This window comes from Lactuca serriola, chromosome 7, assembly GCF_051521515.1.
Source record: "Lactuca serriola cultivar US96UC23 chromosome 7, Lser_US96UC23_V15, whole genome shotgun sequence".
Lineage (NCBI taxonomy): Eukaryota > Viridiplantae > Streptophyta > Magnoliopsida > Asterales > Asteraceae > Lactuca > Lactuca serriola.
In genome coordinates this window covers 156,150,016-156,166,752 of record NC_136414.1, presented here as the reverse complement: position 1 = coordinate 156,166,752, position 16,737 = coordinate 156,150,016, and the positions used below count along the sequence as shown (strand labels likewise).

The 16,737-nt window shown below is 38.3% G+C and overlaps 1 protein-coding gene and 1 long non-coding RNA gene across 2 annotated transcripts; one reads left to right on the top strand and one right to left on the bottom strand.

The window, feature by feature from the left end:
* Positions 1-625: 625 nt before the first annotated feature.
* LOC145063485 (putative carboxylesterase 7) lies at positions 626-1,807 on the top strand. The gene has a single exon (XM_079011078.1). It carries the CDS (start codon positions 626-628, stop codon positions 1,679-1,681), a length of 1,056 nt encoding a protein of 351 aa, XP_078867204.1. The 3' UTR covers positions 1,682-1,807.
* Positions 1,808-3,635: 1,828 nt separating this feature from the next.
* On the bottom strand, positions 3,636-5,256 carry LOC145062576 (uncharacterized). Its single transcript, XR_013687616.1, has 2 exons — positions 4,936-5,256; positions 3,636-3,804 (listed from the first exon to the last, which is right to left on the bottom strand). It is a non-coding gene; the product is annotated as an uncharacterized LOC145062576 (long non-coding RNA).
* Between the last annotated feature and the right edge of the window lie 11,481 nt (positions 5,257-16,737).

Sequence of the window (16,737 nt, the reverse complement as noted above, 5' to 3'; positions counted from 1 at the left end):
TTTTTTTTTGATTATTTTTCACGAGGTAATTAAAAGATTAAATTATATTGTTCACGAAACCATCCATTGCTTCCAAAGAGAGAATTCTTCAAAGTAAAAGTGTGAAAAATAAAGAGAAAAATATAACGTTTTTATACAAAAATCTACAACGATTTACGTTTTCATTAAACAATGTGTACTAACATACAAAAATCCACAACGATTTCACGTGTACATTAAACAATGTGTACTAACCACCAATGTTGAAGTGACATTCAGCTTTAACATATTTCCCTCACATGTTTTGTTAATTACAATATATCCCTACTTCCATGGTAGAGTTAATTAAACCATCCATATTCTCCCATATCATATACCCGAATACACACTTACAAATTAGTTACTTGTTTTTTAATATATTAATCAGTTATTCAATTTTGTTCAAATGATATTAATACGTTGTGTAATTATGTTGATGTGTTCTTCGTTGCTGCAATTTGAGACCTTGTAGTTTGACTTCATATGACTCCTAATTCAAAGCTTTTACACTAGTGAGGGTTCAAATGAAATAATCCCATAATCAAAGGGTCTTTTCGAAACATTCTCAAACTGTCAATGCTTACGTTACTCCGTCATTTTCAGCTACATGCTTAACTCATTCTTAAATAATTCCCTGATCGAAAAACTTCTCCAAAATCATCGAAAAATGTCTTCTGTATTTGGATCGGGAAAGATAATAAAATCCGATGAATTCCTCCACCAAATCCATGGTTTTATACGAGTACACAAAGATGGCCGATGTGAAAGATTGGTGGGCTACAAGACTATGCCCACCGGAATCGATCCTTCAACCGGAGTCCACTCAAAAGACGTCGTCGTCTCGCCGGAAACCAACCTGTCTGCAAGGCTTTACATTCCCAAAACCACAACCCCAGATCGGAAACTGCCTATCTTGATTTTCTTCCACGGCGGTGGTTTCTTAGTCGAATCCGCCGCGTCTCCTACCTACCACCCTACACTTACCCTTATAACGGCGGAGTCCAACGTTATCGCCGTCTCCGTTAACTACAGGCTGGCGCCGGAGCACCCTCTTCCCACCGGATACAACGACTCGTGGGACGCGATCAAGTGGGTAGCTACCCATAGTAATGGCGGTGGTCCGGAGCCATGGTTAAATGAACATGGCGATTTTCAGAAGGTATTTCTCGCCGGAGATAGCGCCGGAGCAAATATCGCCCATAACATCGCAATCCGGGCCGGGTCAGAACCGATCGAAGCAATTAACCTCGAGGGTGTCATTCTTCTCCACCCGTATTTCGGAGGAAAAGATCCGATTGGATCCGAACTTGGGAAACATAAGCAGATTAAAGTGTATACCGATCAATTCTGGAAGTTGGCGAATTCTTCGGTGAGTGGGTTGGATGACCCGCGGTTTAACCCGGAAAAGGACCCGAAGCTTTCGGATTTTGGTTGCTCCAAGATTCTTGTATGTGTTGCAGAAAAGGATAGTTTTAGAGACAGGGGTGTGTATTATAAGGAATTGATGGATAAAAGTGGATGGCTTGGAAAGTTGAAGATGATTGAGACAAAGGAAGAGGATCATGTGTTCTTTCTCTTCAGAACTTCTAGTCCTAATGCTTGTACTTTGCGCAAAAGAATTTGTACCTTCATTAATCAAGTTAATAATGCCTCTCGTTTCTGAACAGTGGTACTTGGGTTTTCTTTTGTCACAACTCACAAGTGTAACTTGTAACACCCACGTAAATAAACATCGGAAGATTGTGATGTATTATCGGGTTTTATAAGAATAAGGTTCTCCTTCTAATCTTATTTTATGTTATTATTTTTGAACTAAAGGAGTGTATGGTTATTGGATTTAGAAAGGATTTTGAAGCAATTGGAATGCAATTTCAATAAAAATTGTGTTTAATTGATCAAATTATTAAAAAAATCTATTAAATTATATGGATGACTAAATTGTCATTCAGTGATTTTAGATTTTATTCATTTTTTTTATTAAAATGACAAAAATATCATTTCACACTCACCAAAACCCATTCCAACTTCATCAGTTATTTTGGTCATATTACATAATTAGTCCGTACATTTATTGGATTAAACACAACTTGTAATTTGGAATATCATGTGTTACGGTCAACTCATTACAATGTTATGTATACAATATTAAAAGTCAGACAAAATTACTTTACGAGTCTCTAGTTTGCTAAAATACATTGATTCAGTAAATCTCTCTCTCTCTCTCTCTCTCTCTCTCTCTCTCTCTCTCTCTCTCTCTCTCTCTCTCTCTCTCTCTCTCTCTCTCTCTACGTGTTACTCTTCTTCCTCATAAACACAACATCAACAATTTCTAGAATTGAAGTTTTAATCTCCGATGTTTTCTTCCTTAAATTCTATAACAAGAAAGCTATAGGAACCCATATCCATTTTCCTTCATTTATTATCGATGATTTCACTAAAGCCACCCGTCGCTACTGTAAGCTCTGAAATCATCGATGATTTCACTACATCCTCTGTTACTTCATCCTCCTCCACTGTAAGCTCTGAAATCTATTGATGTTGTGATCAAGAACAAAAGAAGAATGTAGAGAGATAAAGTGAGACAGAAATGACATCACCTACATATACTTACACTTCTTAATCAATATAGAATGAGATCACCTACATGTACTTACATATACATAGATACCTCGAATATACCTAAGCATAAATCTAACTACCGATATCTAACTAACTAACTAACCGGAACAAAGTAGTTAAATTACAAAAATACCATTGGGTAGTTAGGCACTTAGATTGATAAAACTAACACTCCCCTCAAGCTAGAGGGTAAGGTTGTAACCCCCGATTGGAAATGGCTTGAGCATTTTGAGATTCATTTAATGATTTGGTAAACACATCAACATATTGATCTTGGGAAGAAACATGGGACAAAGTAATCAACCCGTTTTGTAGTTTTTCTTGAACATAATGATAGTTAATTTTGATTTTCTTAGTAACGCTCATGGAAGGCTGGATTGCGAGCTATATGAATTGTTGCTTGGTTGTCACATTTGAGTGGAATTGGAGTAAGATTTGAGACTTCTAACTCATGAAAAAACCTTGTTCTATATGAATTGTTGCTTGGTTGTCACATTTGAGTGGAATTGGAGTAAGATTTGAGACTTCTAACTCATGAAAAAACCTTGTGAGCCAGGCTAACTTAGCACACACTTGTCGTGTCGATCTGTACTCAGCCTCAACTGAAGAAAGAGAAATAGTAGCTTGTTTCTTGGACTTCCAAGAAATAGGCTTGTCTCCAAGTAATATAAAATAGCCACTAACTGAACGGTGAGTGATTGGACAAGCAGCCCAATCGGAGTCACGATAAGCTTTTAGTGGGAAAGCGGGTTGATTATTGAAGAATATTCCTTGGGAAATTTTCCCTTTCAAATAACGCAAAACATGCAAGGTTGCATCAAAGTGAGCTTGATTTGATTGTTGATTGAACTGACTCAAATGTTGTACTGCATATGATAAATATGGTCTTGTGTGAACAAGAAAGTTCAGTTTTCCAATTAATTGTCGATAAGAAGTAGGATTGGTGAGAAGATACGACATGGAGGTATTAAATGAAGTTTTGAAACGTCCCAAAAATATGATCCAAAATTTTTTTATTTTTAATTTAAGTAAAACAATATTCCAAACATCTCAAATAAAATAAGTGTATCAAACATCATAAAAATCAGAGTGAAATCTCTAGTGTGGAATCCATATGGTGTGTACGATGCAGTTAACCCGAGCTCTTCCCTTTGGAACCGGAAGTACCTGAAACATAAACTGAAAACTGTAAGCACAAAACTTAGTGAGTTCCCCAAAATACCATATATCATACATATAGCATATAACGCGCCCCGCCCAATGAGCATAACGAGCCCCGCCCTAACTCGGATAACGGGCCCCACCCAATGAGTATAACTGGCCCCACCCTAACTCGTATAACGGGCCCCACCCACATACAGTTCATATCAAATAATAACATGTAAGATAATCATCGGGCCCTGCCCAGAAAGCATACAAGAACATACACATACTAGTGCCACACAAATAATAAGTATTCTAACATATCAAATTGGTGGGTGTCCAGACCACCAAATAAAAAAAATCTTAATACGACGACATACAAAAATGAATTGTAATAACAGTAATAGGGATCGAATCCATAGAGATTGGTTCGAATCAGAACTATGCATTTAGTTTCTACGAACTTTAAATATAAAATGATATGGAGGTTTTCAACATGTTAAATGCGATAAAAACTATTTTACAAAAATATCAAAAATGGAAAAATACAAAATCTATAAAATAAAACATTCAAATATCGGGATAAATCGCAAGTTTAACTATTTGACTAATCATCAAAAGTTTGTGGTGTAATGGATTTAATGGATACTAATTTGGCTATAGCAATCTAAGAAGCTTGAAATCACTTAGACTTTTCTCAGTTAATACAATGGTTAGAAAAACTCATAACATATTTTCTTAGTTAAAGTCATAATTTCCATGAAGTATGTAATTAATGAAAATTAACTAGCATTAAGATTTAAAAGTCACCAAATCCAAAAGGAGTCAAAATGTTTCACTACCATATTAGAGAAAATATTTTCATGATCGTGTGAAAGTAAAACAATCACAAGAACCATTTGTTGCTTGTTAATTTGAAAATCTATTACGTAATCAAGAAATTAACCAACTAATTAAATATTCACATATCTAAACTCATGATTAAAGAAATATGAACATAAATAGATGTTTTACTAGAAAATATTTTCATAGCATACCATCAAAACCATACAAAACTACTCCTAATCAATTAATTATTCCGTAGTTCACCTAATATTGGAAATAAAAACTAACTACACAAAATAATAATAACAATAAAAAGGATAGAAATTATACCAATACCGATTACGAAATGAAGATGACAAAGCTTCTTTAAAATCGTTACTTCTTGTTGCTCCAAAAACTCCATTCATAATCCAAGTATTAATACAAAAATCAACCTACCCTAATCTAATTTAAAAAATAAATAACTCATTAACAAATTATGATTGTGAAATCATAAAAGCAATGTTCCAAAAATATAGAAAGAAATATAAGGAAATAACACAAAAGAGAGAATGAATCTCCCTCTTGCGTCGTATCTCCCCACTGCCGGCGGATGATTGAATAATGTGATGCCCTACATTTCTTTGATGTTTGCGTTCAATTCCGCTGTAATTTTCTTTTTTGGGCTGTTGGATTAATCAGAAATGGGCTTGCACAAGTGCTCTATTGGGTTGCCATAAAATACTAACGTGGGCTGCATATTGGACTTCATGTATTGGGCTGCCAAAACTAAATTTAGCAGTAATCTGCATTTTGTTCATAAGACCAAAAACCCAACCAAAACATGTCTGAATCAGCTCATTTTTTGTGAGATTGAAGATCAAAGAGTTGGTAAGATGCTCGTAATATTTCAGTTCAATCGAACATCATTTTCCCCTCCGTTTGATCGCTTGTAGAAAGTGATTTGTGCTATGTATGATTTAGAGTTTACAGAGTTAGGACCGGAAGGTCCACAAAGTTAGGGCCAGAGGGTCCACAGAGTTAGGACCAGAGGGTCCATAGAGTTATGGGACTGGAGGGTCCCACTGAGACACATTGACCAGAGGGTCATACAGAGTTATAGCCTCGAGTGGCTAATATGTGTTGTATATGGTATTTTGGGGAACTCACTAAGCTTCGTGCTTACCGTGTTATGTGTTATGTGTTTCAGGTTCTTATTTGGATCGCGAGAAGGCGGCGGCTCGATTGTACACACACAAGAGAAAAGAGTCATGAATGGGGATCCTGGATTTTTATAATGTTGGAAACTTTGTTAATTATTAAATGGTGTTCATTTAAGATGCCTTAGCCTAGGAATTACTGCTATCTGTGATTTGCTTTTGAGTACGTGCGGGGTGTGAGTATCCAACAGGAATCCTTTTAGAGAGGGATCTGAGTAGAGGAGTAATATAGGAAGGATACCTAGATGAGCATTGGAGGAGCCTACTAAGAAGGTAGTCAGATGCCTGCGAGGGGTGAAGTTGCTTGAGCTCAGTGATATATTTTGTGTACGGGTATAGTAGGTAGAGTGTAAACTAGAGTGGTTGGACGTGTTGATCGAGATTATTCGATGCCCGAATGTTGCTTGCTTCGTGCTTTGTGGAAATCTCGGTGATGGGAGTCAACTACTAAGTGAATATGACGATATTCAGGAGGTAGATGGCTGACATCATTAGGAGTTCTTCAGCAGTTGATGGCGGAGAAGTGTGAGCACCAAGGAAGAGCCTAGGGAACGACCGTGGTCAGATGAGTGCGCTGACAGGGTAGAGCATTTCACTGAGGAGCGAACACATGTAAAGGTATGGACGAACAAGAAGGTTGAGCAGCTACTTAGGAAATTTGGGACGGTTCATGTGGAAAGTATGGGTAGATGTGGCAGGTAGTATGGGCCCGTACTACTGAAAGCAGAGGACCCATACTTGACGCAGGGAGTATTCTTGAGATTCTAAGTAGCAGGCTGGGAGAAGTGATGTCATGGTTTGAGTACCATGATTAGTAGCGGATTGCGAAGTGATGTCATGGTTCGAGTACCGTGATTAGTAACGGATTGAGAAGTGATGTCATGGTTCGAGTACCATGATTAGTAGCGGATTGAGAAGTGATGTCATGGTTCGAGTACCATGATTCGTAGTAGATTAAGAAGAGATAACATGGTGCGGGTACCATGATTCATAGCAGATCGAGAGGTGGCCACATGGTTTGAGTACCATTACATGCGACAGTTAGTGCTTCTGGTTTTACCAGTTATTTCATGGTGATTGTCTAGACTGAGATCAGATGTGAAGGAGTATGGGGCCAGAAGGCGATAATGAAGGAGTTTTAGTGGAGCATCCCTGGAAAGGGAAATTGAGTTAGCTCCGAGGGACTGTTGGTGATATGCCAGTTGGAGTCGCAAGACTCAGGGATGAGTAGGGATGGTGTGTTATTGAAGAATACAGTCTGGGCTGGGCGACCGGCTGATAGTGGAGATGTCACTTTCTATGACGTGAGTAGTGTTGTTCCGTTTCCTGTGGGAGACGTAAGAGGTATAGAGATTTCGGTTTCTGAGTTTGGGAATGAGCCCTATGAGATTTTACTGATGGTGATCTTCAATCAGGGTATATGGCAGTGGGTTTGTCGCGAGGTAAAGATGTAGCTTGAACAGGTCGTCAGTGGGGACTGAGATGATCAAGGACCAAGATACACCCTACTTGAGTATAGTAGGGCATGTGTTAGCTGCAGCGTCGGTCGACCAAGAGGAGAATATCAGGGAGGTGGCTCTTAATATCCTTGATGAGTATCGAGAGTGGTAATGTGGGTTCTGCTCTTATCATAAGTGTCGTGATGGAGTGTGGTTTGAGGAGTTGAAGGTGAGGATAATGATAGTTCACTATTTCCAGACTGAGAGTCAGGGTTGATACTGGACAGTTGGGAAGTCCAGTGATGGAATGTGTGAGATTCTGACTGACTAGAGGCAGTCATGATGGGAAGTTCTGAGGATTCATATGGGACTCGAGGTATTGGGAGTTGCTTGATCTCTGCTGGGGAGATCATCGAGCTTTGAGTAACACCTTCCAAGAGTAGGCTCAACGTTACTAGTGGAAACAGTCTGTGGGATAGATTGTTGGTGCGCTAATTGGTGATGGTTCAAACCCTAAGTGGGGGAGAACCGGGTATTTTATTGAGGGAATCAGAGATTGTTCGAGAGCGGTTGAAGATCTGGATATAGAGACCTGCGGTGTGGATTCATGAGTCCAGGGGTATTGTTGATCGAGGCTAGGAACAGAGCGTGATAATGCAGGTGGTATGTGTTTGAGGAAGGATGATTGAATTGGAAGACTCTTTGTGGGCCGTGCTTTTCGGGGTTAGCATATGTTGAGTTCGAGTGCGACCGAGTCACTGGTTTGTGGATGCAATAACTGAGATTTGCAAGTGAAGGTGTAGATTGTAATCTATACCCCGGAAGGGCAGCCTTTGAATCGTCAACCGATTTCAGGGTCGGTATGAGTAGTTTCAAGTGAGTAATGGTCAGTAGAGGGGGAGTTTCGGGTTTTCGATATCATGTTCAGAGCCATTGACGATGCCTCGGTGTTTCGAATTGGGAGATGGAATACTTTGAGGTTACAAGTGGTGCGAGAGGGAGATCGGTTGAGGGATTTTGCAAGATCAATGCGATATCCAAGCATGGGGTCGTAAGTATGAGATCAGTGGTTTGGGCAAAGTATCGTGAGATTGTGTGTTGATATCCGGGTATGATGTCCTTATTATTATGAGTTCTGAGTTGAGAGTTGGCAAGTGGTGAAACAAGTAGCTATGATTCCAGTGAGAGCTCTACAATTAATTGATGATTAAACGAGATGATTTAAGAAAGAGAATTGCAATGAGAAGAGGGTGTTGTGATGCTATGGGGAGTCGTAGTACTCACTAGTCAGCAAGAGGGTATTGTGATGCTACAGGGAGCCGTAGTACCACTGGTCAGCGAGAGGGTGTTGTGATGCTACGGGGAGCCATAGTACTCACTGGTCAGGGAGAGGGTGTTATCATGCTACGGGGAGCCGTAGTACTCACTGGTCAGCGAGAGGGTGTTGTGATGCTACGGGGAGCCTTAGTACTCACTGGTCAGCAAGAGGGTGTTGTGATGCTACGGGGAGCCGTAGTACTCACTAGTCAGCGAGAGGGTGTTGTGATGCTACGGGGAGCCGTAGTACTCACTAGTCAGCGAGAGGGTGTTGTGATGCTACGGGGAGCCATTGTACTCACTAGTCAGCAAGAGGGTGTTGTGATGCTACGGGGATCCGTAGTACTCACTAGTCAGCAAGAGGGTATTTTAATGCTACGGGGAGCCGTAGTACTCACTAGTCAGCGAGAGGGTGTTGTGATGCTATGGGGAGCCATAGTATTCACTAATCAGAGTATGGCGCAGAGGAGTTCTTAGGCTTGGGTAGCCTTACCATTTGAGTCTTCAGAAGCCTGGTTGCCGAACCAGGGGCAAGACAGAGGTCTCCGTATCAATTGGGAGTTGATATATCCCAGAATACTCGTAAGGGTCGGAAGCGAGACAATTTCAGATGAGTTGTAGCACTCGCTTGGGATAAAGCGAACTTCATGACTTGTGTGTCGCAATGAGCCAGGATGGTCATTGTGAGAAGGAAGTCGGTGAGACGTTTTAGTTTGCAATGAGTAACCTTGGAGGTTCATCTTTTGGGTCGGGAGCTGACCTGGTACTCAGTATTGAAATGGAAATCTTAGAGGAAGCTGGGGCTTATGTCTATGGGAATCAGAGGATACTTCCAAGTGAGTGTGATCTTTTCTTGCATTTGAGGACAGATTTTTGGGATTTATTCTTTCCGATAAGTTCTGATAAGTTGTTCAGGCGGTGGGTCATTAGTGGGTTATGACCTCTCTATTCCTCTTGAGTTCGACCGGGATCGATTGAAGAATCAGAGTTGATAGAGTGTTCTTAGAATCTGTTAATAGATGAGAGATTAACACGATGTTTTTCGAGGGTGGTCTGGCAAGGAGATAGACCGCTATAGTTTCCAGTTCTGAAGAGTCAGACCGCGTACCGCAGCGGCAGTTGGGTCTGTCCCTTTTCGGGATGGGAGTCCTGGTGGGATTGAGTGTTTTGGAAGTGATTGTTATATGGTTTGAGGACCTTTGGTGGTGCATCGCGGTTTGTTGGACTCGTTCTATGTGTTGGTAAGGAGCGATTTCGAGGGCGATATCTAATTCAAGTGGGGGAGAAGTGTAACATCTTGTTTCGGATTGTCCATGATTAGTTTTCATAGGCCACGAGCCGGGCATGAGGAGGTCTTGGGTTGCGACGAGTTGCTAGAAATGTAGGGCATCCCATTACTTATCCGTAGTTATGAGGATTCTTTTTGGAATCAAAGTTATATCGAGAAGCTATGGAAGTTTGGAGATTTGGCAAGATAAGTCCCTAAAGTTGAGAATTATGGCAGCGAAGTACGTTGGGCGTATGTATGCATACGCTTAGCGTACAATTGCGCGTGTTCCTTAAGCAAGAGACACCTGGTATGATGGGTGTACCAGGGGGTACGCTGGGCGTACTAGGCACAAAAGGAAAACCCTAATTAAGAGAAGTGTCCCTATATAAGGAATTAGATGGTCTCATTTCTGGCCCCCATCCTCAGTCCATAAACCCTCTCAAACCCTAATCTTCGTTAATGAGTTGGTGTGTGGCCATTGTGAGCTTATAAGTGTTCATGTGGGATCTTTGGAGTGAAGAAGGTGCATGGAAGAGAATAGATTTGGAGTCCAGACTTTGGATCTGAGCTTTTCTATGGTTGAAGCATCATTTGAAGGTATAAAGCTCAAAGCTTTCTCATCCTTTTTGTTTATGCAAGTTATGGTCCATTTTAGGGTTTTTGGTCCCAAAGCTTGAGGCTTTATGAGTTGTTGAACTCCAGAGCTTTATACCTGTCCTTTTAAGTGTATTCAGTGGAGAGGATCCATAAAAATGAGGTCTTGATCGTGAAAATCAACCCATGCATGGGATATGAGCATTTTGGAGTGAAGAAAGTAAGAGTTTTATGTGTTGTGACCTTATCAGCCATGCAAAGGCGTAAAGTCACTAGCTTTAATGAGTAAGAGCCCTTCGGAAGTCCAGATCTAAGAGATGAGTTAAGGTCTTAACGAGTTAAGACGAGGAGAAAGGATTAAGTATAATTGGGCGTACACGCAGCGTAATTCTAGTACGCCCCGCGTACTGGGTTGAGGTCCCCGATCAGTTTCATGCGCGCTTGTGTACGCTGAGCGTACTAAAGGGGGTACGCCCCGCGTAACCCCACTGTGGGCTTTCGAGTTAAGAGTCGTGTTGGGACTTAAGTGATGGGCCTGAGTTTTTGGGTTTGATGTAATAGAGCCTTGGACCAGGAAGTTATATGTTTATGTTTTGGGCCCTCGGGTTGGTCTTGTCATTTAGTTTGAGAAATTGGCTTGTGAGGACCCATTTATTATTGGGCCCTGGTGGGCCCAATGGGTTTAGGACGTTGAAGGAACGATTATTGATCAACCTCTAGACTCAATGAGTGAGAATTTGGACTAAGTTCTAATTGAGATGATTGTCGGACTGGTACAGAGTAGTGGCCGGTGCGCAGCAACAACATTTTATGGGGTTGTTCATCATCCGAGGTGAGTCTTCTCACTATACTTTACCAAGAGTGGTAATTAGAGTTATATGACAGAGTACCTTGTATGTTATTTATATGATGTGATACAGTGCATTATTTATATGTGATTTGTGCTATGTATGATTCAGAGTTTACAGAGTTAGGACCGGAAGGTCCACAGTGTTAGGGCCAGAGGGTCCACAGAGTTATGGGACTGGAGGGTCCCACTGAGACACATTGACCAGAGGGTCATACAAATTTATAGCCTCGAGTGGCTAATATGTGTTATATGTGGTATTTTGAGGGACTCGCTAAGCTTCGTGGTTACCGTGTTATGTGTTATGTGTTTCAAGTTCTTATCTGGATCGCGGGAAGGCGACAGCTCAATTGTACACACACAAGAGAAAAGAGTCACGAATGGGGATCCTGGATTTTTATAATGTTGGAAACTTTGTTAATTATTAAATGGTTTTAATTTAAGATGACATGTGTTTTATGAAATTAAAAATGAAAAATTTGTTTTGAAAATTCTCGTTGTTACAGTTTGTAACGCCCGTAGATCCGGTCTAGTCAATTTAGAGACGTTAAGCGTCAAAAATGACTTTTTGATAGAAGATTATTTAGAATGAATAATCTTAACAAAGTTGTAGTATATTTTACAAGGATTCTGTACATATAAAGAACGTTGAAATCCGAGTTATAACGAAGAAGTTATGACATGTCGAAGTTTTGCGACAGAACCAGCACGACACAGCGCGATGTAAATAATGAATTTACGATAAAGTGCTTTTTAGCCTTAGTGTTCTAAAAGAATGTTGTAGAGTTCGTTAAACCAAGAGCGTGCATAAAAAGAACGCCCAAATCTGACTTCGTATGAGGAAGTTATGATTTTTCTAAGTTTCAGCTTAGCAGTACGCAGCCCGAAACCCGAATTTGAGATCGAGTGATTTTTGGTCGAAACAATCTAATCGAGAATCGAAGATCTTGTTATTAGTAGTTCAAAGGTGAAAAGACAGTCAAAAACAGACTTCAGATGAAGGAGTTATGAATTTCTAACGAAGTTTTCCTGTCCCGGCCTACTAAAAATAATATATTATTAATATACTAAAAATAAAATCAAAATTAGCCGACAAAGTCTAAATGAAAGTTGTAGATCTTGTTTTTACCTACGTGTGGATATAAAGAACGTCGAAAACAGAGTTCGTTTGCGAAAGCTATGAATTTCTGAATTTCGGGGCGCGAAACCCCAAAACTGTCAGAGTTCACAACGTGAATACAGTGTTCACGACATGAACTCGGTATTTATGACTTCTGGATCCTGACAGACGCAACTTGTAATGACACATGCAATGACGACTGGACTCACGACGTGAATATTTGAGATTCACGACGTGAATCCAAAAAATCAGCCCTATAAATAGAATTCAAGGGGCAACCGAGTTTGGTTGCTCAATCTCTTCTCTCCCACTCCTGATACCCTCTCTAAGCCCTATTTTAACCCCCCAAAGCCCCAGTATCATCCCGAGACACGAAGCAAGTCCAAAAGCCCGAAGATCCCGAGAAGAAAAGAGTTTTCGAGCCGAAGCTCTGCCCGCGAGAAGCTCGGTGTGTGAAGAGATCACAGTTTCACCGAAGAATACTACTTCTACAAGCCGTAGTGCTGCCCGGTCATATTCTGATCAAGTGAGTGTGTATTTACTTTCTTCTAACACATAAATATTAAGTATTTTCTATGAAATACATGCTATGTGTGTATATATTGTAGTTTATTTGAGATGATTGTGGAATGGATGAACTATATTGGTTTTAATGAGTTAAATCGTATATGTATTTTGTATCTACAAATATGTTGGGTAGAACATGGGTAGATAAGATTGTTGGTATGTGATAAAATATGAGTTGGATCATGAGATAAAAGGGTAAAGAGAAACTTGTTTTAGATCTGGGAGTATGAGTCGTATCAGGAGGTTAGTTTTAGATCCGGGAATATGGATTAGGTAATGAGGTAAGTTTTAGATCCGGGAGTACGGATTATGTATTTTTGAACTATGTGTTCATTCGATAAGGTATCATGTGTATAGTCCCTTTTAGGAACGTGATTTTAATACGAGTATTGATTAAAGTATGAAATATATATATATATATATATATATATATATGTGTGTGTGTGTGTGTGTGTGTGAAATATTTGCTATTGCTCAAAACGTGTTATATATATATATATATATATATATATATATATATATATATAATTGATGATATACAAAATGCGAACCAGTAATGGTCCAGTATGTGTTAAGATGTGTATATATGATATTATTACTTAAAACTTTGTGTTAAGTATACACTAGTTAGCGTTTCCTAAACGGAGATAGTATCGGAAATCTTACATAATTATAAAGTTTGCATTTTCCCTTGATTGTCATGCACTTGAAACCCCCACAATAATTGCTAAAACCTCATGCATTTGAAACCCCCAAACCTTTTCACTTTCTTAATAATTAATCACACATAATCATTGGTAATTCATATGAGATAATAATTTGCTAAAACCTCATGCATTTGTATGGTATTAGAACATGTTTGAGTTTTTTGGGTTTTAGACTTTAGTAAATGGGTAATCCGTTTGATACGTTGGATTTGAAGCTATCTTATTCAAATTACCCAAAACAAGAGATAAATTGATTATATATATATATGCTCATGCATGTTTTGTACAAGCCTCAATCAAAATATAATATATCATGATTATACAATTAAGTGTCTTTTATTCCATTTTTGGCTTTATAACAAAAGTTTTTTTACGTGGCGAAGAAAGAAAACTTGAAGATGAATATTTAGGTTGAATGTTTATATAAGATTTGTTTTAAATATATAATATAGATATAAACACACAAATGTGTTTCAAATACAACCCATCACAAATTTAATGTTAAAAACTACAATATAACTCAAAGTGGTTTTCCAAATATAATGTTTATACTATAATATAATATATTAGAAGAATACCATATAGTAGACGAATCACATATGTTGTGCAGAAATTTAGTTGCATAGATAATATATTATAATTATATTTCATTTAAAATATGTTAGGGTCATTTGGTTATTACATTCTTGTATTAGCCACTATAGTCTCATATATTTTGAATAACTCTTTCAAAAATGATGTCTGTAATTTGAATATAACGTAATATCTTATGAAATATCTTATGATGTTTATTGAATGATATTATCTTCGATTGAGCACTTTTTAATTGGAATCAACTTTATTATAGTTAAAAATTTTGGCTCCGTTTTTTTCTTTTTATTAGTTCTAGAATATGATTTTTTATATTAACTTAAAATATGTCACTATCTTAAAATAGATTGAGAACGAGATTTTTTATATTTACTTAAAATACGGCACCATTTTCTATTCAATAGTAAAACTAATAAAAGTCGTTAAATACGTATTGTTATGAGGTTCAACATAAATAGACGAACACAAATGAGAATTCATATCTAATCAATCATCAACTAATTACATTAGATACTAATGTGTACATAAAAATTACATTTAAAATTTTAAACTAATAGTAAAAAAATTTCATTATTTATTATGATAAAAAATCTGTAAATCAAAAAATATACATGCTACTTAATCGCATACAAGTTTTATGTATGGCTTATTCACAATACATTAAACCATATATAACCATATTAAACTACATAATTATCCCACTGCGCAACGCGCATACATTCGCCTAGTTGATTATAAGCATTGTAGGTTTGCCTATTGATGGGTTAAGACTTAAATTGGGTTGTTTAGTTCCATTAAGTTTGGACATTGGGTAGCCTCTTATTAAGAGTACGTGTGTTGTGAGATTGATGATCGGTGGAGTACGTCCTACGTACAGAAGTGCATTTTATTTACGAAGTCCTTTTCAAAGCTCTGTGTCTTGGGTGCTGTTTGTGCCAAGGTACTATTATGTTCTCAGGTACGAGGCTTTCGCATACCAGAGTACTATAATGTGCTAGAAGTACTATCATGTACCAAGTCTTTTTGACAATTTTGTGTGTCGGTTACGAGAGCGTACGGGAGTAATCTAGTAGTATTTCCCCATACTTTTATTTTGAGAGAGCTTTGGAGTCAACGTTTCTTTTATGAAGTGATCGATCGAGCTTCATATGTCAGTGTTTTCTTTCACGAAGTAACTAAGGGAACTTCGCAGACTGTCTAATAAAGTGTGTCGGTAATAGACCACTGCTAGGTATGTCTGGTGTTATATTGTTGGATAGGGTGCCTCTGGGGTTGAAATACCTCATGATATTTAGGCCACTGCTAGGCAAAGTTCGATGCTGGGATAGGTAGAGTATGGGGGTATAATACATCATGATAGTCGGACCACACCTAGGCATTGTTATATAGATAACTACCCCTGACTTAAAATGTATTGTGGTTCTTTCTTTTACGAACAAAGGTTCGTGGTGAAACTTATTCCATTCCCCTCATTTGATGTCTTTATTGATCCTCGTTTGCTGCCAGGGAATTTCCGAAGCAGCTTCGTCAGTTTGTGGTTCATATCGATTCCTTAGGCTAGATCTCGTAAGATCATTGTATAGGGTCGGTATGTGGGGATCGACGGGATGGGATATATTGTTTTAGAAATATGATTTAAATGTTTATAATATTAGTGGTTTTGTAGGATCGAGATATACTTTATTATCACATTGTTTGAACTAAAAGTTTTCGTACTCTGTGTTCCTTAGGTGATTGGTTTCACCAGGGATATTTGAACTAAGTGTTCATTAGATATTTGAACTTAGTGTTCATCAAGGATATTTGAACTAAGTGTTCATTAACTGTTTGTGAACTAGGTGTTCATTGGGTAATATTGGAACTAAGCGTTTATTAGGTGTTCTTGAACTAGGTGTTCATTAATTATTATGAACTACGTGTTCACCAGAGGTAATCTAAGAACCTTGGCAACACTAGAGTTTGTGCCAGTTCCTTAGGGCAATCCTTAGGAATGAATGGGAGAAGGGTAATCGGTTCTTAGGATAAATCTTTAAGAAATAAAGGAAGATAATGGGGGTGGGTAATTGGATTGATTGTTTGATAAGTGAATATAATAATTATATTATTGTGGGTTGAAAACCCTATATGCTCACCAGGCTCCCAAGCCTGACCCTCTCAGTTTTCTTTGTATTACAAGTTATGGCACCAGAGCATAAGTTGGCTGACATAACGAGAGATTTTGGATTATAGGCCACTAGTTATGAATAACTGTTGTAAGGTCTATTTTGTTCTGTTTATGCTTTTGGTCTGTATTGAACATGGCATCCTGAGATTTTGTTATATACAGAAATTACATTTCTTTAAAGAAATGCTTTGAAAAATTCTTATCATATTTTGTTTTGGGAACAAATTCCGAAACTGTTTTCTTTAAAAGATTTCTCTAATTTTAAAAACAAAGCATAAACAAATCGGTCTTTTCTGGCTGTGAAATTGGGGATGTCA